This window comes from Macrobrachium rosenbergii, chromosome 16, assembly GCF_040412425.1.
Source record: "Macrobrachium rosenbergii isolate ZJJX-2024 chromosome 16, ASM4041242v1, whole genome shotgun sequence".
Taxonomy (NCBI): Eukaryota; Metazoa; Arthropoda; class Malacostraca; order Decapoda; family Palaemonidae; genus Macrobrachium; species Macrobrachium rosenbergii.
The window spans coordinates 52186248-52203584 of record NC_089756.1 but is presented as its reverse complement, the minus strand read 5'-3'; the positions used below and the strand labels follow the sequence as shown (position 1 = coordinate 52203584).

The window sequence follows — 17337 nt, the reverse complement described above, 5'->3', positions numbered from 1 at the left end:
TTGCCCATGGAAGAAGCCACCTCCAGTGCATGCACAGAAGCCCTCCTCTCCAGCTGGATCAGCCGGTTCGGTGTCCCAGATGACATAACGACAGACAGGGGACCCGCTTTCCTGTCCGAGCTGTGGACCGCCCTGGCACGTCTAATGGGGACCACTCACCACAGCACCACCGCCTACAACCCCGCAGCCAACGGAATGGTGGAAAGGTTCCACAGGTCTCTGAAGGCATCCCTCATGGCTCGTTGCTCCTCTGAAAACTGGAAGTACCAGCTGCCCTGGGTCCTCCTCGGGTTGAGGACCGCCCCCAGAGACAACAGCAACCCCTCCTCAGCGGAAAAAGTCTATGGAGAGACTCTGGTAGTCCCGGGGGAACTCGTCACAGAGAACAGGGACGACATAGGAACGCAGATGCTCCAAGACAGGGTTGGAAAGTTCGCCCCCTTCCAAAAGATATTCACCGACAGGACATCCCCCTTCATGCCTCCTGGGCTGTCCTCCGCCACCCACGTCTTCGCCAGGGATGACGCCGTACGCCCACCCTTGACTAGACCCTACAGGGGACCTTTCCTTGTACTGGGAAGGAACAAGAAGGCATTCTGAATATCCATCCATGGGCGGGAAGACTAGGTATCAATAGATCGTCTCAAACCCGCATTCCTGGAGGGGGGCACTGAAGGCGGACCCCAAGGTCTCCTGCGGGATGCGGCAGCCCCTCAAGCAACCCCGGTCGCAGGAAGGAGGCAATGGTGTCCCCGAAAAACCCAGAAACCTGACAGAAAGGTACCCCAACAAACCACTGCAGAGGACACTGGCGAAGACGACTGCCCTCTCCAGTTGACATCCAGAAAGAGAGGTCCCCTTCGTCGCCCCGGCAGATACCTGGTTTAATCAGACATTGCCTCTGTCTTGTGGGGGAAGAATGGTAAAGTCTCGCTCAATGCGTTCTCTGTAGAGAACATCCCATTTCCTGCAGTGCCTTTTCATCGACCAAGGTTGATCGGAATATATATTTATCATCACAATTGTAAACTGTATATATGTTGTCTTTCTAAACAATCATGTTTTATGTACAAGTAACGAGTTATTTATATGTCAGACATTGTTGATCACTGTTCTCTGTATGAACCTGTCCTGTTTTTGTAAGGAATTAGTTTGACCTCAGGTCACCTATAAATCTTTGTACCAGCGGTCTCTGCGAACTACACAGACATCCGCATCCCACTTTATAAGCAGCTAGTTTTCATCAATAAACCAGCAGTACTTGTCTTCCTGTTCATTATTTCGCACCTCGCTCACAGATTTGTTTATCATATAAGAGACTAAAAAGCTGGACTAATCACTTAACTGCAGATGGGAAGAAAAATATGTAAATAAGTATGTTGCATCAGAGCCAATCAAAAGGCCACTGTTAATATTGACATTGATGTCTTGGTCAAATACTTGAAAGTTGGCAAGTCATTTTCAATTACAAGTATTATTATCTTCAGTGTCAGGCTTAGAATAAGGAATGGATTGGAGTGGAATGGAATATAGAGTTTAGGACCAAAGGCCATGCACTGGGACCTATGAGGTCATTCAACACTGGAGAGGAAATTGAGAGTAGTTAAGTTTGAAAGGTGTAGCAGAAGGAAAAGCTCGCTGTTAGACTTTTGAGATAATTGTTAGGAGAGGGTGGATTACAAGATGGAAGAAAGTTAATATGAGTGGAGGTAGAGTAAAACTAAAGGAAGGGGTTGCAGCTAGGGGCTGAAGGGATGCTGCAAAGAACCTTTAGTAATGCCTACAATGTACCCTGTGAGGTGCTCTGATGGCTCTAACCCCCTATGGGGTCGCTTAGCATAAAGGGTCGCCAGTTTGAGCCTTCTCAAAGATTAGAAAAGGCTACGACCAAAGTTGTTGGGGAATTATTCTTCCTATGCAAGTCAGGAACATGAGGCATCCAACGTTATTCTTTATACTGTATATATATAGAATCCTTGAGTATGGATGGATGCCATCTTCTGGAGCCACCCCTGGAAAAAATGCCCTCCATGGTTCACTATTCTAGGACATTTTATATATACAGTAAAATACTTATTTTTTTAACATCACTGTATCACTTGAGAGTTAGGTAATGTATTTTATACATTTTATACTCAATACATTGGTTTATTGTTATGGATGGCTAATAATTTTTTTAAATTAAGTTTTGTACTAAAGATGGAGAATGTTTTGAAGTTTCTTTTCACTGGTGTAACTCACTTTCATAAAGGGAAATACTGAGTTATGAAATTTAGCTCATTAAGTAATTGTGATAGTTTTGGTAAAACACATTGGTTTTACATTATGTACGTGAGACTTCCCTTCATTCAAATACAATATTGCAAAAGTCTCATATGCACAAGCTTAATTAAAAGAAACTCAAAATTTCAATAATTTATTTAATCATTTACAAGACCTAAAGGCATTAGAAGATTATAAACCTTAACAATTCAAACATAAAGGAATGTAACAAGAAACATCTGGCAAAATACTATTAACACAAAACCAAAACATAAAAGAAAAACTCATAGCAATCATAGCAACTGAAACATCATTACTGTATATAGTAAAACAAGGAACAAAAGATGCTTTACATGGACCACTTTACTGTGATACAGTTAGGTACTGGACCCCATCATTCTGTAATAAACCATTCCCTACCATTAAAGGTTATATTTATGTGCATTACACTCAAATGCAAAGCCAGAATGAAAGACTTGCACATAAAACAATGTGCATGTTTCAAGGGAGACAGAAAAGAGAGGAACAAGAATCTGGGTTTATATTATATATGTATATAAAATTTTAGTGCAGAAAATTTGGCAACATTTCAAAATGTTCACCTTTGGAGCAATATTCGACTAGAGTGAGAGCAACTTTCATAATAACAGAGGCAATATAAAATGCACCAAAAAGCAATTTTGTTTACATAAAAATGTTAATATAATCCCCACACATTAAGGCTACAAGAAATATGTACATAGTATCTTATTATTGTCCAAGTGTAAAAATCACTTTTTAAAATGATTAAGAAAACAGCAAAAATGCTTTGTTCACCTCACTATGATCACTAATCTTAGGGCATGTAAAGATATTTTAAATTGTAATATGATAAAACCTAATGGAGATGAATAAATAATAACCGTTAAAATATATATTTGTGCCAAATCATTGCAGTGAAAAAAAATAGTTAACTATAAATATGGCAAAAAAATGTACACATCATTACATATGGGGAGATTATCTTCTATTACATACAACCCATTACCAACAGAGATCATTTGTTGACTGATGAAAACTTTACCATACATTTTATGTCAAAACAAGATGCAATACAGTCACTCTAGAACCAACTGATAATTATCCATCCAACAAATACTCTTATTTTACAGCAGCCATCATTCCCTGATTAAATTCATGTGATACAGTATTAGGGCAGTGTACAGTAAATGGGAAAACTTCAGAAGTTTCTCATTCTTCCAAACATAACCCTTAACATCAAACTACAGTATAGCAAACAAAACTCTTTCATGGACATAAAAGAAAAGTCCAGTAATGTAACCAAAATTCCAAGGAAGAAATTTTATGAAAAAAAGCCATAATTGCAGACCACAGGTTGAAACAGGCAAATTCAAACATTTAAAATTGCTTAATTGGTAACATTTTCACCTCATGAACTGCCCAACAGAGCTTGATCCAAAGGTGTATTTTCTTCAGTATGATTTTGCAAAATCATTCAGTGAAGATAAAGAAGGAACTAACTATAAAACTATAGCTGTGTTACAAAATTTTTATTAAAGAAATTTTTTGGAATATTCCATGTGAACAAATCTTTGTAACCAAAATTCTGATTTATACATCAGGGAGAAAGAAGACTGAGCATCGTGTGCTTCTAGCTGGATACAAAATATACTCTAATGACTGAGTGATCTGATATATTTTTGGACCTGTCTAGAAAATTTATCATCCACTGGATTATCCTGGTTCCTTCATGTGTTATCTCACAATCTGATCACGAGATATAGCAGACCAACCAACTTGGTGAGGCTGAGGTCCCTTTAAAGTGACCCTTTGCTTCCTCATTCATTCAGTCATGAACTCAAATGTCAGTAGACAACATATGAATAGGAGTTTACCAAGGTTCTCTTATACCCTGTATATGATGGTGATGGTTATATTGTACACCAATTACTGTAGACAATACAGCACTCCATTTAGTACAATAATGCATGAAGCTGGTGAAGGACCCTTAACTTCCAAAAGGCTGCTTTAAACCAATACAAATGAAGGACATAACAAGCTGCAGCTTGGAATTTGAAGCCATAAATTGTCAAACAACATGACACACATTAATATAATTACCTTTCGTGAAGGGTTTGAATGAATAAAATATTTTCAGTGTGTGATGACCTGTGAATCTTGAGAAACACCAATAAGAAAGGCCTCTAAGGACTTTATGAACCTGTTAATAATTTATTGCAATATTTTGGGCATCATGGGTTCTTTTTCCGAATCTGTTGATGACCTGCATATTTATGCATTTTGATCAATAGGAAAGCTTCATATTTGACAGACGAAAGACTTTATACGTAGTCTCTTTTTCTCTAAGATGGATTGCTCAACCAACCACCTGAGTAAGCAAAAGTTGATAACCTAGAATAGGGGGAGACAATGCATGTACTTGCTACCCTTAGCTTATCTCACTTGCACTTGGTTAAATGTGAGCAGACATAAGCAGCAATAAACTTCTAAATTCCAATAAATTATCCACATTACAGGCAGTAGTTTTTAAGACTCAGTAAATGAAGGGTATTTGACTTGTTCCTACAACTATGACTAACGCTATGTACTTTCATCACCGGTCAAAATATGTCAGTGGCTGAGTAGCCTGTTTCAACCTTAGATCATGTTCAAGCATATCTAATACATGTATAGCCAAGTACCAGATACAACACTAAATAATGAAAATGGCCAACACTCAAATTATTAAAAACAAATGCATAATAAAAATATCAACTACAGTAGATTGAAAACTATTATAGATCATGTTTACATATACAGACTCGTAACATTTACAGGATGCACATTATAGCCTGGGTAGATTTTACTTAAACAATATTCTACTCTGTAGGTTTGATCATTTTTAACCTTCAATTCTCTTGAAATGGCAGACCTCTATAACCCAGCTCCAAATTTATTTGCACAAAAGCTTTCCAAAGTAAACAAAAGAGGCAGAAGAATAACACAAGACAATAGTCGTATCAAAGCTTAACCCTTAGTTACCCCTCATCTCTTTCCATGACATATAGGGAAAAGGAAATAAGCCATTGGAATGAGTTCCCATATCATTACTAGTAGCCAAAATAAGCACCATGAATGAATTTCAGAAGCAAATAATCTTAAGAAAGAAGGACAGTGCTCTCAGATCAGTTTGTCACAAACTTTATTCCTATACATATTCTATTCCTACATTATAAGAAGAAGTAAATGTCAAAACTTTTAAATAACATCTATGGCTATGTGTAAAATGAAGCTAATGTTATCTGCTTATAACATCAGAAAGTAAACCCCTGAAAGACAATACAAAATAAGCTAGGTGAACCTATATTCCAGCTTAAAAATCCTGTAAAATTGCTGGTTAAGTACATCAATTGTTGAGTAATTCATAGGATGTTATACTGTTTTTAATGAGAAAAATTCTTGCAATTAAAACTATAAACAAACAATTACATGTCAGACTTGAGGTGAACATGGCATTCAATTATGTGAAAATGTAACTTCATTAATATTTGAATTGTAATAATTATTAATATTTGAATTGTAATAATTATTAAGGCAACTTCATTCATCTACAGAGCAAAGTATCTATGTACAAACAAATATCACGTAGTTAGTATTGCATATTAATGGACTTCTCACTTTCAATGAAAAATTAATATTTACAGTAGTTGAGAATAATATGCATACACATGGCAAATATATTACACTGTTATTATATGCTTAATGTATGCTGTGCTGTATATACATTGCATATGCTAAATGATTTAGATATATCTACGGTCCTGTATGTACTGAACTGCAACTACTGTATATTGTAAAGTAACACATTGTATAGAATTTAATGTACGGACTGTACTTCATCCACATCTTGGTAACACTAAGTTCTTCAGGTTAATCTGAGGAATCAAAAGATGTATCAGTTAATTACCTTCATTCAAGCCTATAGCACAGTACTGTAACCCACATGATTACTGGAAAACAAGGTTAAGAAGTACTGAGCTGCATATAGAAGAAAATCTATTACTTCTGTAGCAATTAATAAAAAGACAGTGTATGCCATTCATGTACTTAACACTCACTCTATCCCTAACCACCACTGATCTGTACACTATAACAGATAAATTTCTCTTATTACAGGAGTGGTTCTTACAACCTAATTAAGTGAAGGCTCTTTACATTATATCGTACAGCACTAAAGCTTTAAAGATGGTCGGAAAACTAAACGAGAATTACTTTTAAAGTGAAAGCTTCAAGATTAATGCATTCAACTAATAATCAGTGCTGTAGACTAGTGCTCAGCAAGATGTCATAATATAAATCTTTTGTTTTTGAACACTTAAATAGACACCAGACAGAGCACACTAAGATATAAAATGGGACGTGTTATTTTCTTCAGCAAAGTTGGCCAGTTACTTTATGTACTTTAATACCTTTTTCTATCTGTCTCTACATAGCTTACTGGCTCATTATATATGTACATAAACCATCATCTTAATGAATTTTACGCATAAAAAAATACTGGTTTGTAAGTGTTTAATCACTGTGTCTAAATGATAGGGAGTTTTAAGCATGGACTTATATATACAGTATGAGGAGAGAGAGAGAGAGAGAGAGAGAGAGAGAGAGAGAGAGAGAGAGAGAGAGAGAGAGAGAGAGAGAGAGAGAGAGAGAGAGAGAGAGAGAGAGAGAGAGAGAGAGAGAGAGAGAGAGAGAGAGAGAGAGAGAGAGAGAGAGAGAGAGAGAGAGAGAGAGATTTTTCCTTTTCAGTAAGCAGTGTTATACAATTACATTCTACATTTAAAGGAAAGGTTTCAATGAAGTGGGCAAATTTTAATTATGTGCTTGTACAGAAATACTTGCTGCAGTTGTTTACAGAGAAACAGTGTACTTTAATTACATCCTAACCCTAAACTCCATCTGCAGTATCCTGCAACTTTTATCTAAAAGACAAATTACAACCTTTTTAATTATCAAAAAATTAACTTCAAATCATAAAGAAGTAACACATATATCCAAAATTCCATTAGCACATTGTTATTAGTTAGAGACATATTCTTACAGTTTAGTCACACTGCCAATGAAAGAAAAAATCATTATGAAAGATCCAAACATATTTCCCTTTACTTGTTTCACATTTCATACATTTAACTTCTTATTAATAACCAAAACTACATCAGTAACAGGAGTTTGCGATGAAAGACACAGATAGAGAAACACTGTGAACCTAAGTTGATATTTGAAGATTAACATAGACCAACATTAAATCATTTACAACAAAGTTGCTAAATGTTAGCCACCTCTCGGAGGAACTGTTAAGTGGCTGAGTGCTGACATACAGAGACGTGGTGCATTAACAAGCTGACGGCCTTGCTTAAATGTGGCTATTACAGCAACAGCTGTCATAGCAGCCCAGAAGAGTAGAGACAGAAGAGTAAATGAAGAATATTCAGAAGGCAACAAAACACAAGCAAAAATCATGAGAATCGAGATGAACACAGCTCCTGGTAGGAAATACAAACGAGGATCTCTATTCTCCTTCAGGGGACAGGGACGAGCAGCACCTTCACCTTCTTCAACTTGATATTTTCCCAAGAACAGATCAATGGAATCCTGTCGATCTCCATCAAAGAAGTTATTCTTAATGTAACGAATACCACTGTTCACCCCATCTTTCAAGGCGCCCATATAAGAACGCTTTCCAGTTCGCGTGAAATCAGTTTTAAGGGCACCAGTGCCAGAGTACTCTGTGCTTACAATGTCAGCATTATCTGCCCAAACATTCTTGAACATCACTTCAAACGAAAACTGGTCTTCAATTTTCTGGTTTTCATTAAGAATACCCATTTTAGTTAGAACAGCTTGAAGCTGCTTCCTGGCAAGCATGGACTGTACCACATTTGTACGATCTAAACAATCTATGCAGTTCGTGCGGAAAACTCCATCCTGTTCCAGTAGTACTACACCATCACGGAAGAGAAAGTATCCTAACGTTTCTCTATCAGGAGTAACACGATCCATAAGAATACTTAAACGATCCCAACGTAACTTTCGGCACTCATGGTGGAAGTCAAAGTATTCATAACGGACATTGTCACGAATCATTTGCCGATTACTGGTGGTAATTAAATGTTTGAATGCTTCACACAGTTTACCTTCTTTCCCCTTCTGATCAATGAGGTTTATAGCCACTTGCTTGCCATAACATAGTACTTGTGATTCAAAATGTCTGCCAAAGGCTTCTTCATGGGGAGCATTAGCTATTAGTGGTGGAGGCTTATAGCGTAAATCAGGTTCTTGAGTCCAGTATAACGGAATGGAGCCCCTGGTTTGGACAAATGATGATCGAAAATCTCTAAATTCAATTATTTGCTCAGTTTCTACATAATTTGCCACAGCACCTTCTTGATCTATACCTCTCATCCACATTCGTGTCCCTGCTCGATACACGCTTCGACGAGATATCAGCGCCCAAGTGAACCATTCACCATTGATGCTGCATGGCTTTATAGATATGAATCCATGGACTAGGGGTAAGCAGAAAGGACTCATCTCTGGTTGGACACACAGGTCTCTCAAGAGGTGCTGATTCCAAACAAATCTTACATCTGCTCTTTCATGTAGTGCCATCTGAAGGAAGTCCTCTGCTGTGTAATATAGCCTTTGCAGTGTGTGTGTCAGATCATATGTGTACGAAAAATAAAAGTATGGTGTTGCAAGCACTTGTTGAATCATACTAAGATATACATCGTTATAGACTTTCTGCTCTGATGTAAGAGAGGCAGTTGTTCTAGCGTATGGAACAATCTCGGTATCACACATACGCCATATTGTCTGCTTATTTAGTGTGCCTACTTTAATCCTTTTTGTTATTAAAATTAAATAAGGACCAGCAATCAAATGTATGATTCCAACAAGTCCATACACAGTTTTACGAGAGGCACTGAAGGGAATCTGACCACTGTTGTCTTCTAAGGTGATTTCTCGACTAACGCGGTCAATAATCAGAAGCTGTTTGGAATTGATTGGCTCAATGAAAAACCTGTCATCAGTGCAATAGAAAACAAGCTCTTCTGCAACATCAGCCGACATTTTGTTAGGCTTCTCACAAACCTGAAAGAGGAAATACACTTTAGCACCTTATATCAATAAGTACTGCTAGGTCCAAGTAGAAATCACTATCTATCTAATTATAGCTACTTTTTAGTAGGTCATGTCATTCAAAAGTAATTATAAGTGTCCAAATACAGGTATACAGTATGTTAAAAAAAAAATTACAGGAACTGCAAGGATCACTCAGCATACCCTTTATACAATACAGTTGAAGTATAAAGTTAGAAAGAAGACAATTCAGATGAAGTATATAGCTTGAATAAATATACCTGAGATATGGTCATTTTCTTTTTGCAAAAGTTTTGTAGAGAATTTTTAGAGGACATTTTTCATGTGTGCTTGAAAATCTTGCATTTTTCAATAACTCCATACAGATTTAATATTCATTATTCCTTTTTAAATGGAGGGCACTGGGACAAGCAGCCATCACCATCAGTATGTTTAATGTCAGCTTCTCCCTTATGGGGTTAGACATGACATGAGTTTTCACTACCTTGTTCTATACTGTATTGTATACTTTCTGCTTTAATTCCCATTTGGTCTATTTTTATCCAAGCACATTTTCCATTATTTCCTAGGCCTTCTTACTGGTCTACTTCCATATCCGGTGCCTATCTGACAAAATTTTTCCCATCCCCTCTAATCATATGTGCAGATGGTCTCAATCCTTAAATTCTCATGCCTAGCTTAAGACTGAGAGGAGCTTCTCTCAACAAAGGTAGACAAGGAAACTGCTGTTTGCTGAAGAGCTCTGACTGGAGAGCTTCCTTCTGTGACACCAATCACAGAGGATAGCCCACTTTCCTGGACATCTCCAGCTCTGTCCTACAAGAAAAGCCTCCCTCTCACGGGAGATGCTGGATAATCTCCAAGTTTGTAGCAGGATGGATTAAACCACCTGACAATACCTCTTTATGTATAGCTGACAAAGGAGAGTGGGCATGGGGTAGTATCTCTGGATGCCAACACCAAAAAAGGTAGCAGATTGAGAAACAACTGGGCATGGCATTGATCACACAGTAGATCAGACTGAAAGGAGGAACAGCGTAATCATCCAGATTGTCTCAGGGGTGCTGGAAGGTGTCTTTAAGAGCAACCCAGTCATTTGGCATGGGGGAGCAGAGCACCAGGAATTCCCTGTTTAGTTGTGTGGTGAACAGGTTGATCATCACTTTCCCTGAAAGCTTGAACAGTCTTTTCATCCCTTGAGGGTGTAGGAACTGCTATGTGCCTACCTGGCCCTTACTATTCAGCTGGCCTGCCCCACATTCCTCATACCCAGAATGTACCTGGCTGACAGCCTTGCCAACTGATAAAAAGTTGAAGGATACCGTCTTCCCTTACTATTTGACATTGCCAATATGGTCATGTTGTTGCTCATCACCACTACTGACTGACCCATCACATTTTCTTGACATGCTTGCAGGGCTAGCAAGGTAGCCCACGTTTCCAAAATGTTTATGTGCAGATAAGGGTCTTCCTCTGCCCACACACCTGACACAAACTTGCCACACAGTTGTGTGCCCCACCCACCTTTGATGCGTCTGTAAACAGAAGCATCTCCACAGGTAGATAGTTCTAAGAAATCCTGCAAGAAAGTCCCTGAATTCAGCCACCAAGCAAGATCCTCTCTGATCTTTCCTCTCAAAGGCAGAGGGAGGGTCTCTTAGGCTGACCATTGACACTTCATTTGGCACTGAAGTGAATGCTGGTGGGGTCACCCATGCAGGACAAGCTTCTATAGGGAACAGGTGGCCAAGGATTACCTGCCAAAGCCATGCTGGTTGTTCCTATTGAGACAGGTAATGCACTGCAACCTCCCTGGGCCGCTGACATGAGAACCCAAAGGAAAGACTCGCTGCTGGTATGTCTGCATTCCACTTCTAAGTTTTATTAGATAAAAAATCTTTGACCCTTTAATCTTGAGACCTTAATAAAAACTGCTATGTTAAACTAAGGCTATCAATAGCCTAAGTCTACCGTGTAGGTAACATCTAAGTATTAAATAAGCATAGGCTAGCCTTGGCTGTAAAAAGAATCCCTGTTCACTGTCTCATTTAGTTGAAGCTGGAGTCAAATGAAGGTAATTAATTATGGCATTTGTTGTACAGTCAACATAGGAGGTAAGCAAATATTGTATATTAGACATGTCCAGGTAAAATTATAAAGACTGCCATAGTTTTCTAAGTCCTCTGTCATTGTTGTGAAGGTGTTTATTCTGAACCTATTGGACATTAGTCAAAACTGTAGCTGATGGGAGCTTATATTATTGCGTAAGCTATTTATGAAATATTACATGAACTTATATGTTTTTTAGTTACAGTGTAATTACCTAACAAGTGAAAATTGAAACCAATGAAAATTTTATGCTGTCTTAAGCTAAAGTACCTGGATGCTTTCAACTTTCATTTGTTTATCACGTTTATCACAACAGTCACTTCACTTATGTAAAAGAAAGTGTTGTCCATGATTAGGTGGTCATTGCCCAGTTTTCTGGAAAAATGACAAGCCACCCCTTTTGATGCACAATGCATGAACTTCTAAATTTCATGTTTTTAGACAAATCAGTGGAACCTTCTAGGAAAAGGTTTACATAGAGGAAAGAGCGATTCTCTTTATGAATCAATTCCTTCACATATCTTTTATGCACAACCTTGTTGCCAATAACTTTCACTGGACATCAAAACTTCAATTAAATGGAGATTTCATTGTTCTGAAGTTAATGAAAAACTGTCATCAAAATGGATAAGTCAAAGTCTGGGAGGTCAAAATGTAACAAGGGGCAGGCTTTGTCTTCATTGTTGTTGTTGTTGTTGGTGTGTGTGTGTCATAGCTAAGGGTGGGCATGGGCGGGCACGTGCCCAGCCACAAGAATCCTGTGCCCACCCAGGTGCCCACCCACTGGCCACGGGCCCACTAAGGCGTCTCTACTGACAAAATACTTTCAAATATAATAAATATTTTCCCTCAGCTTGGAATCACCATCATATGTATCACAATGAGTAAATAAGAGAGCTAAAGCGACTGTCAGATACCCAATCGGCTTGCAGGTATGATGCTTTCAAAGTAATAAGAGATAGGAGGTTGTCTGCTGTGATACATGTTCTGGAAGATTTAGCAGATGACTTCAATGCAGATAGGGCTATTGATGCAAGAGGACTGATATGCCAAATAAATGCTCATTTTGTTATGAGGTTAGTTATCATGACATATATTCTTGGTAAGATAAATCAATTATCAAATTTGCTACAGTCAGCTAACCTTGACTTGGCAAAAGCTGTAGAATTAATTGAAACTGTAACAGTTCAGCTTGAAAAGATGCATTCAGATCCATCTTCTTTTGATCCTTTGTGGGATGAGGTGAAGAAGAGTTCAACAGCTAATGGTTTCGATACTTCAGAGTATAGACCATCAAGGAAACATACAATTTCTACAAAACTACAGGAGTTTGTTGTTGTTGATTCTACTGGAAAACAGTCAGGAGGCACACACTTTGAACTCAGTGTTAAGGATTCAGCACGAATTCACTTTTTTTTACCCTATTGTAGACCATATGTTGTCAGAAATGAAAAGGCGGTTCAGTAATGAAACCTGCACACTTATGAAAGCATTACATTCACTTAACCCACAGTGTAAGGAATTCTTATCTTTCGAGAAAATGTGTGGACTTATCCACGCCTATAATGCTAACACTGAAGATCTCAAACATGAGCTGTACTCTGCAAAACGCATGTTAGAGAGACGCTACAAGGACGTAAGTGACACTGAAAGGCCTAAATCATTGTTAGACTTATTGAAAATTCTTAATCCATATGAGGAGGCATTTCCTGAACTCTGCAGGCTAGCCAAAATTTCTGTAGTGTTACCTGTATCATCAGCTTCAGCAGAGAGAAGCTTCTCTGCTGTGAAATTAATTAAGACTACTCTCAGAAATGCAATGGGCAATGACAGATTAAGTAATCTTGCTGTGTTATCAATTGAAAGTATGTGAGTTAAAAGATTAGATTTAGAGGAATTTGTAGATAGGTTTGTAGAAAATCACAGGAATAGGAAAATATTGTTAAAATGAGTCATGTCGTAGTCTGCTGCTTATCACATATAATGTATGGCAAGCAATTTTTTCAAATTTTGTTACTTTCAAAATATATATATATATATATATATATATATATATATATATATATATATATATATATATATATATATATATATATATATATATATATATATATATATATATATATATATATATATATATAAATATATATATATATATATATAAATATATAAATATATATATATATATATATATATATATAATATATATATATATATTATTTCGTTCATCCATTTAATTTTTGATCAAGAGTACCTATTACATAATAGACTTATAAAAAGTCTATTTTTTTATTCTTGTATTTCCATGATTATGTTTTACAATTTCTATATGCACAGGAATTAATGTTTTTGCATAGCTCACTTTAAGTTTTTCAGTTTCATATCTATAATTCCTATTCTGTAATTAAGTATAGTTATAATGTACCTGATTTCTGTACATCTCTGTTTTACTTAATACAGTATAACAGAATCACAGATACCTGTATGCCTGAATATCCATCGCTGGTCTCAGAATATGCCCTAATACCTTCTCATATGGCTTCAGAATACCTCTGAAATTGGTCACATTTCAAAATTTTCTTGTGGGGACTTACAGCGCCCCCCTGAACCCCCCAGCTGCTTGGAGAAATAATCTTATTATTCCTCCAGTGTCCCCCTATATTCAGCTGTGCCCCCAGGTGCTCACCCACTGACAGACTCCTAGCTAGGCCACTGATGTGTGTGTGTTGGGGCGGGTGATATAAATTAGAGCGGAAAAGAGCGTTTTGTCATTCCCCACGTGAACACAACCAAGAATGTTGATACTCTTGTGTGCCCACAACGAACCATTTTATCAAGGCAGAGGATGTTATCTGCAGTGACAAATGGAGAGGCTATATGAATTTAGCCAGTGAGAGGTATATTATCATTAGCAGCAGTTTATGGCCCCTGTTACAGGTGCACATGTCCAGAACATTTAACACTTGTGACAAGAAATCAAGAGTTACATTCTCCATTGTGGAATAAAGAATATTTCTGGTAATATTTGTTGACAAGGACTTGGCACCCTACGTTACATTAGGCTAGGATGCCTCCCTACCATTGTCTTTGTTACATTTCTTGTTTTATAACCTTTTCCGTAGTTGTTGATGCTGATGTGCATGAACTGTGCATTTTTTCTGACTGATTAGCCTATGTTGTGATTCATGCACTTGCTATGGTAACTTTCTGCCTGGCAGGTGCTAGCCTAACCTAAATTTCACTCAATTTTGGTTTATCCCTTACTCAGAAAATCCAGTTCCCACCGGGGTTTTATCCCTTACTCAGGAAATCCAGTTCCCACTGGGGTCCCCTAAAATTGTGGCATATATGAGAAGGTTAAACAAGAAAACGAGTAGTTTGCACCGACAATGGTTATAGGCCTAAATGCATTAAAAGCAACCAGTTGGAAAAAATAGCCTATGGGTCATGGAACCTATTTGGCTAAGAGTTATAAGTACTGAGTATCCGATTACCGATGAGGGGTTCCAACATGTACGGCCGTATAACCGTCATTAATTTCTAACCGTAAGACAAGCTGGACATGAATAGCGTAAATAGCGTAGGCCAATTTCGTCTGGCATTAACATAGTCTGACAGTACCTTGGCTATGACATACGCCACCATTGCCTACCTACCGGCACTAATTTATACATTCAGTGACCTTAATATTAAACTACAATCAACAGCACTGCCTGAGAGTTCATTTAACCACTATTAACAAAACTGAATAGTAATGCAATACCTTTAAATAACATAAAATTGGGCGTAAACAACAGAAGTGAACGAAATCAGCTGTTTCATCACAACCACTTATCCGGGTTGTGATGTCGAGATGGTAGACGGAAATATTCAGCTCGCCAAAAGCAAATCTGTCAATTTGCGTAGCGCATCTTTAGAAGATACGTGAAAACCCCTGTATAAAGCTTTCCTTGTTTACAACTGATGATCAAAGTTATCTTATTATTGTACATGCTAAAAATTAACAGCAATCCGATATTTTATTTTACTATTTTCAACAGAAACATTACTTTCGATTGCGTATTTTAGTGGGCTGGTTATTCATTTCTAGTTTCTCTATGAGAAACAACTTTTTTATAATTGCTCAAGACTATCAGTTTCTGTGGAGAAATGCTTCCTTTTCAGTTATAAACAATTCTGTTTTTACAAAACAAGACATATCAAGAAAATTCTAAGTGAGTTGGGTAATTTGTTGTTCTTTTACTTTTCAATGTCTTTTGTAAGCTTCATAATGTAAGCTTGATATAATGTGACGTTAAGTGACTGGAATGACAGCTTGATCAGCGAGTGACCCACTCGATCATGTTACCCCATCTCATGTTTTATCCAAGGAGGTTGGATTGGAGATGCCCTGACCTTACAAACCCTTCACTAATCCATGGGGCCAGGTCAGTCAGCGAGCACTCCCAAAAGTTGGTGAACAAGAAACACCTTCGGAAAGCGTTGGTGCTTATGGGAATAAATGAACTCTTCGTCGTTTATTTTTTTCTTTCTTTCCTTGTATTTGTTTATTCAAGGAAGACACAAAAACTCTTTCTGAACCGTGTACATTGTTTATTTTCTGATGGGTGAATTAGATCCCCCTTACTTTTCAACTTAATCAAGTACTTCGCCGTGTTATTAGGTTCATATGTGAGAGCATCACTGCGTGCTTCGTTCACAATACCAAAAATATAATTAGCAGAGTAGTTTTCCTGTGAATTGGACATAAGTTGTCCCAAGAACAAAGATTTCGTGAGTCATTTCAAATTACTAAACACCATAAGAAATGTAATTTCCTTGAAATTACTGATTTATACGATCGAGACAAAACTGCAAAGATTTTGCTAATGATTCACCCGAGCTGAGCTGCTAGTTTTACAATTATTTTTTTTAATCCTTACAACATACTTGAATATCAGTCAGTTACCTAAATGCAAATAAAAAATTATTCTCACAACAAAGTTCTGATCGTAGCCAACTCACAAACACGTGAGTCAGAAATGTCAAAATGATAGTCAGTGGTGGCTTTACTTAATCCGGGTCAGACCATCTCCATAAATCTAACTTCCTTGGTTTTATCCGTATGGGAGCAATCCCTTGATTTTTTAACATTATTTTATTTTGTTATCGATATTGTCTTTTTCATGAAATGTAAGATTGAAGATGGTAATTGAGATTTAAAAGCGCACCGTAATTAATGTTATTTGCTTTATGCACTTTAGGCTATACATTTGACAAATTTGTTATGTTTTGGTGTAAAACAATTAATACCCTTTTGTTTCATTTCTAAACTAGTCTAATGCAAACTGCTGCTATTTTAACAGTGCATGTATGCTCCTAAATACATGAACTCTTAGCAATTAGCTTTAAGTGCAAACATGGGAGGTAAATCATTACCCTCAAATGCCTGACTTATTTTGATTCTACGAACTTCATGTCTTTCCTTAACATTCCCAGGACACATGCCGAGCATCCTTTCTCTGCAAAGTCATTCATGACATGCTCGAATATTACATCTCTACCAAACCGAGCGTTTAGGTTGGATTTTACCACCTTCAACGGCTCTTCATAAGTCACTTTATTACTGTGTATTATTATTATTATTATTATTATTATTATTATTATTATTATTATTATTATTATTATTATTATTATTAAAAATATTTTAACCAGACCACTGAGCTGATTAACAGCTCTCTTAGGGTTGGCTTTTATGCTTCCCTATTTAATCGTTCTTCAAAAGTATAAGTTGATTGTCTGACTTTACATAAAGACATTCCACACGAA

The 17337-nt window shown here is 37.2% G+C and overlaps 1 protein-coding gene across 2 annotated transcripts; it reads right to left on the bottom strand.

Annotated features, from left to right (window-relative positions):
* Positions 1–2402: 2402 nt before the first annotated feature.
* On the bottom strand, positions 2403–15456 carry Sac1 (Sac1 phosphatase). Of its 2 annotated transcripts, none has more exons than XM_067119135.1 (2): positions 15293–15456; positions 2403–9411 (listed from the first exon to the last, which is right to left on the bottom strand). In XM_067119135.1, exon 2 carries the CDS (start codon positions 9388–9390, stop codon positions 7591–7593), a length of 1800 nt encoding a protein of 599 aa, XP_066975236.1. In that variant the 5' UTR covers positions 9391–9411; positions 15293–15456; the 3' UTR covers positions 2403–7590. The 2 variants fall into 2 exon arrangements, with proteins under 2 accessions (XP_066975236.1, XP_066975235.1); XM_067119134.1 differs by lacking the exon at positions 15293–15456 and adding an exon at positions 13278–13341.
* Positions 15457–17337: the final 1881 nt, after the last annotated feature.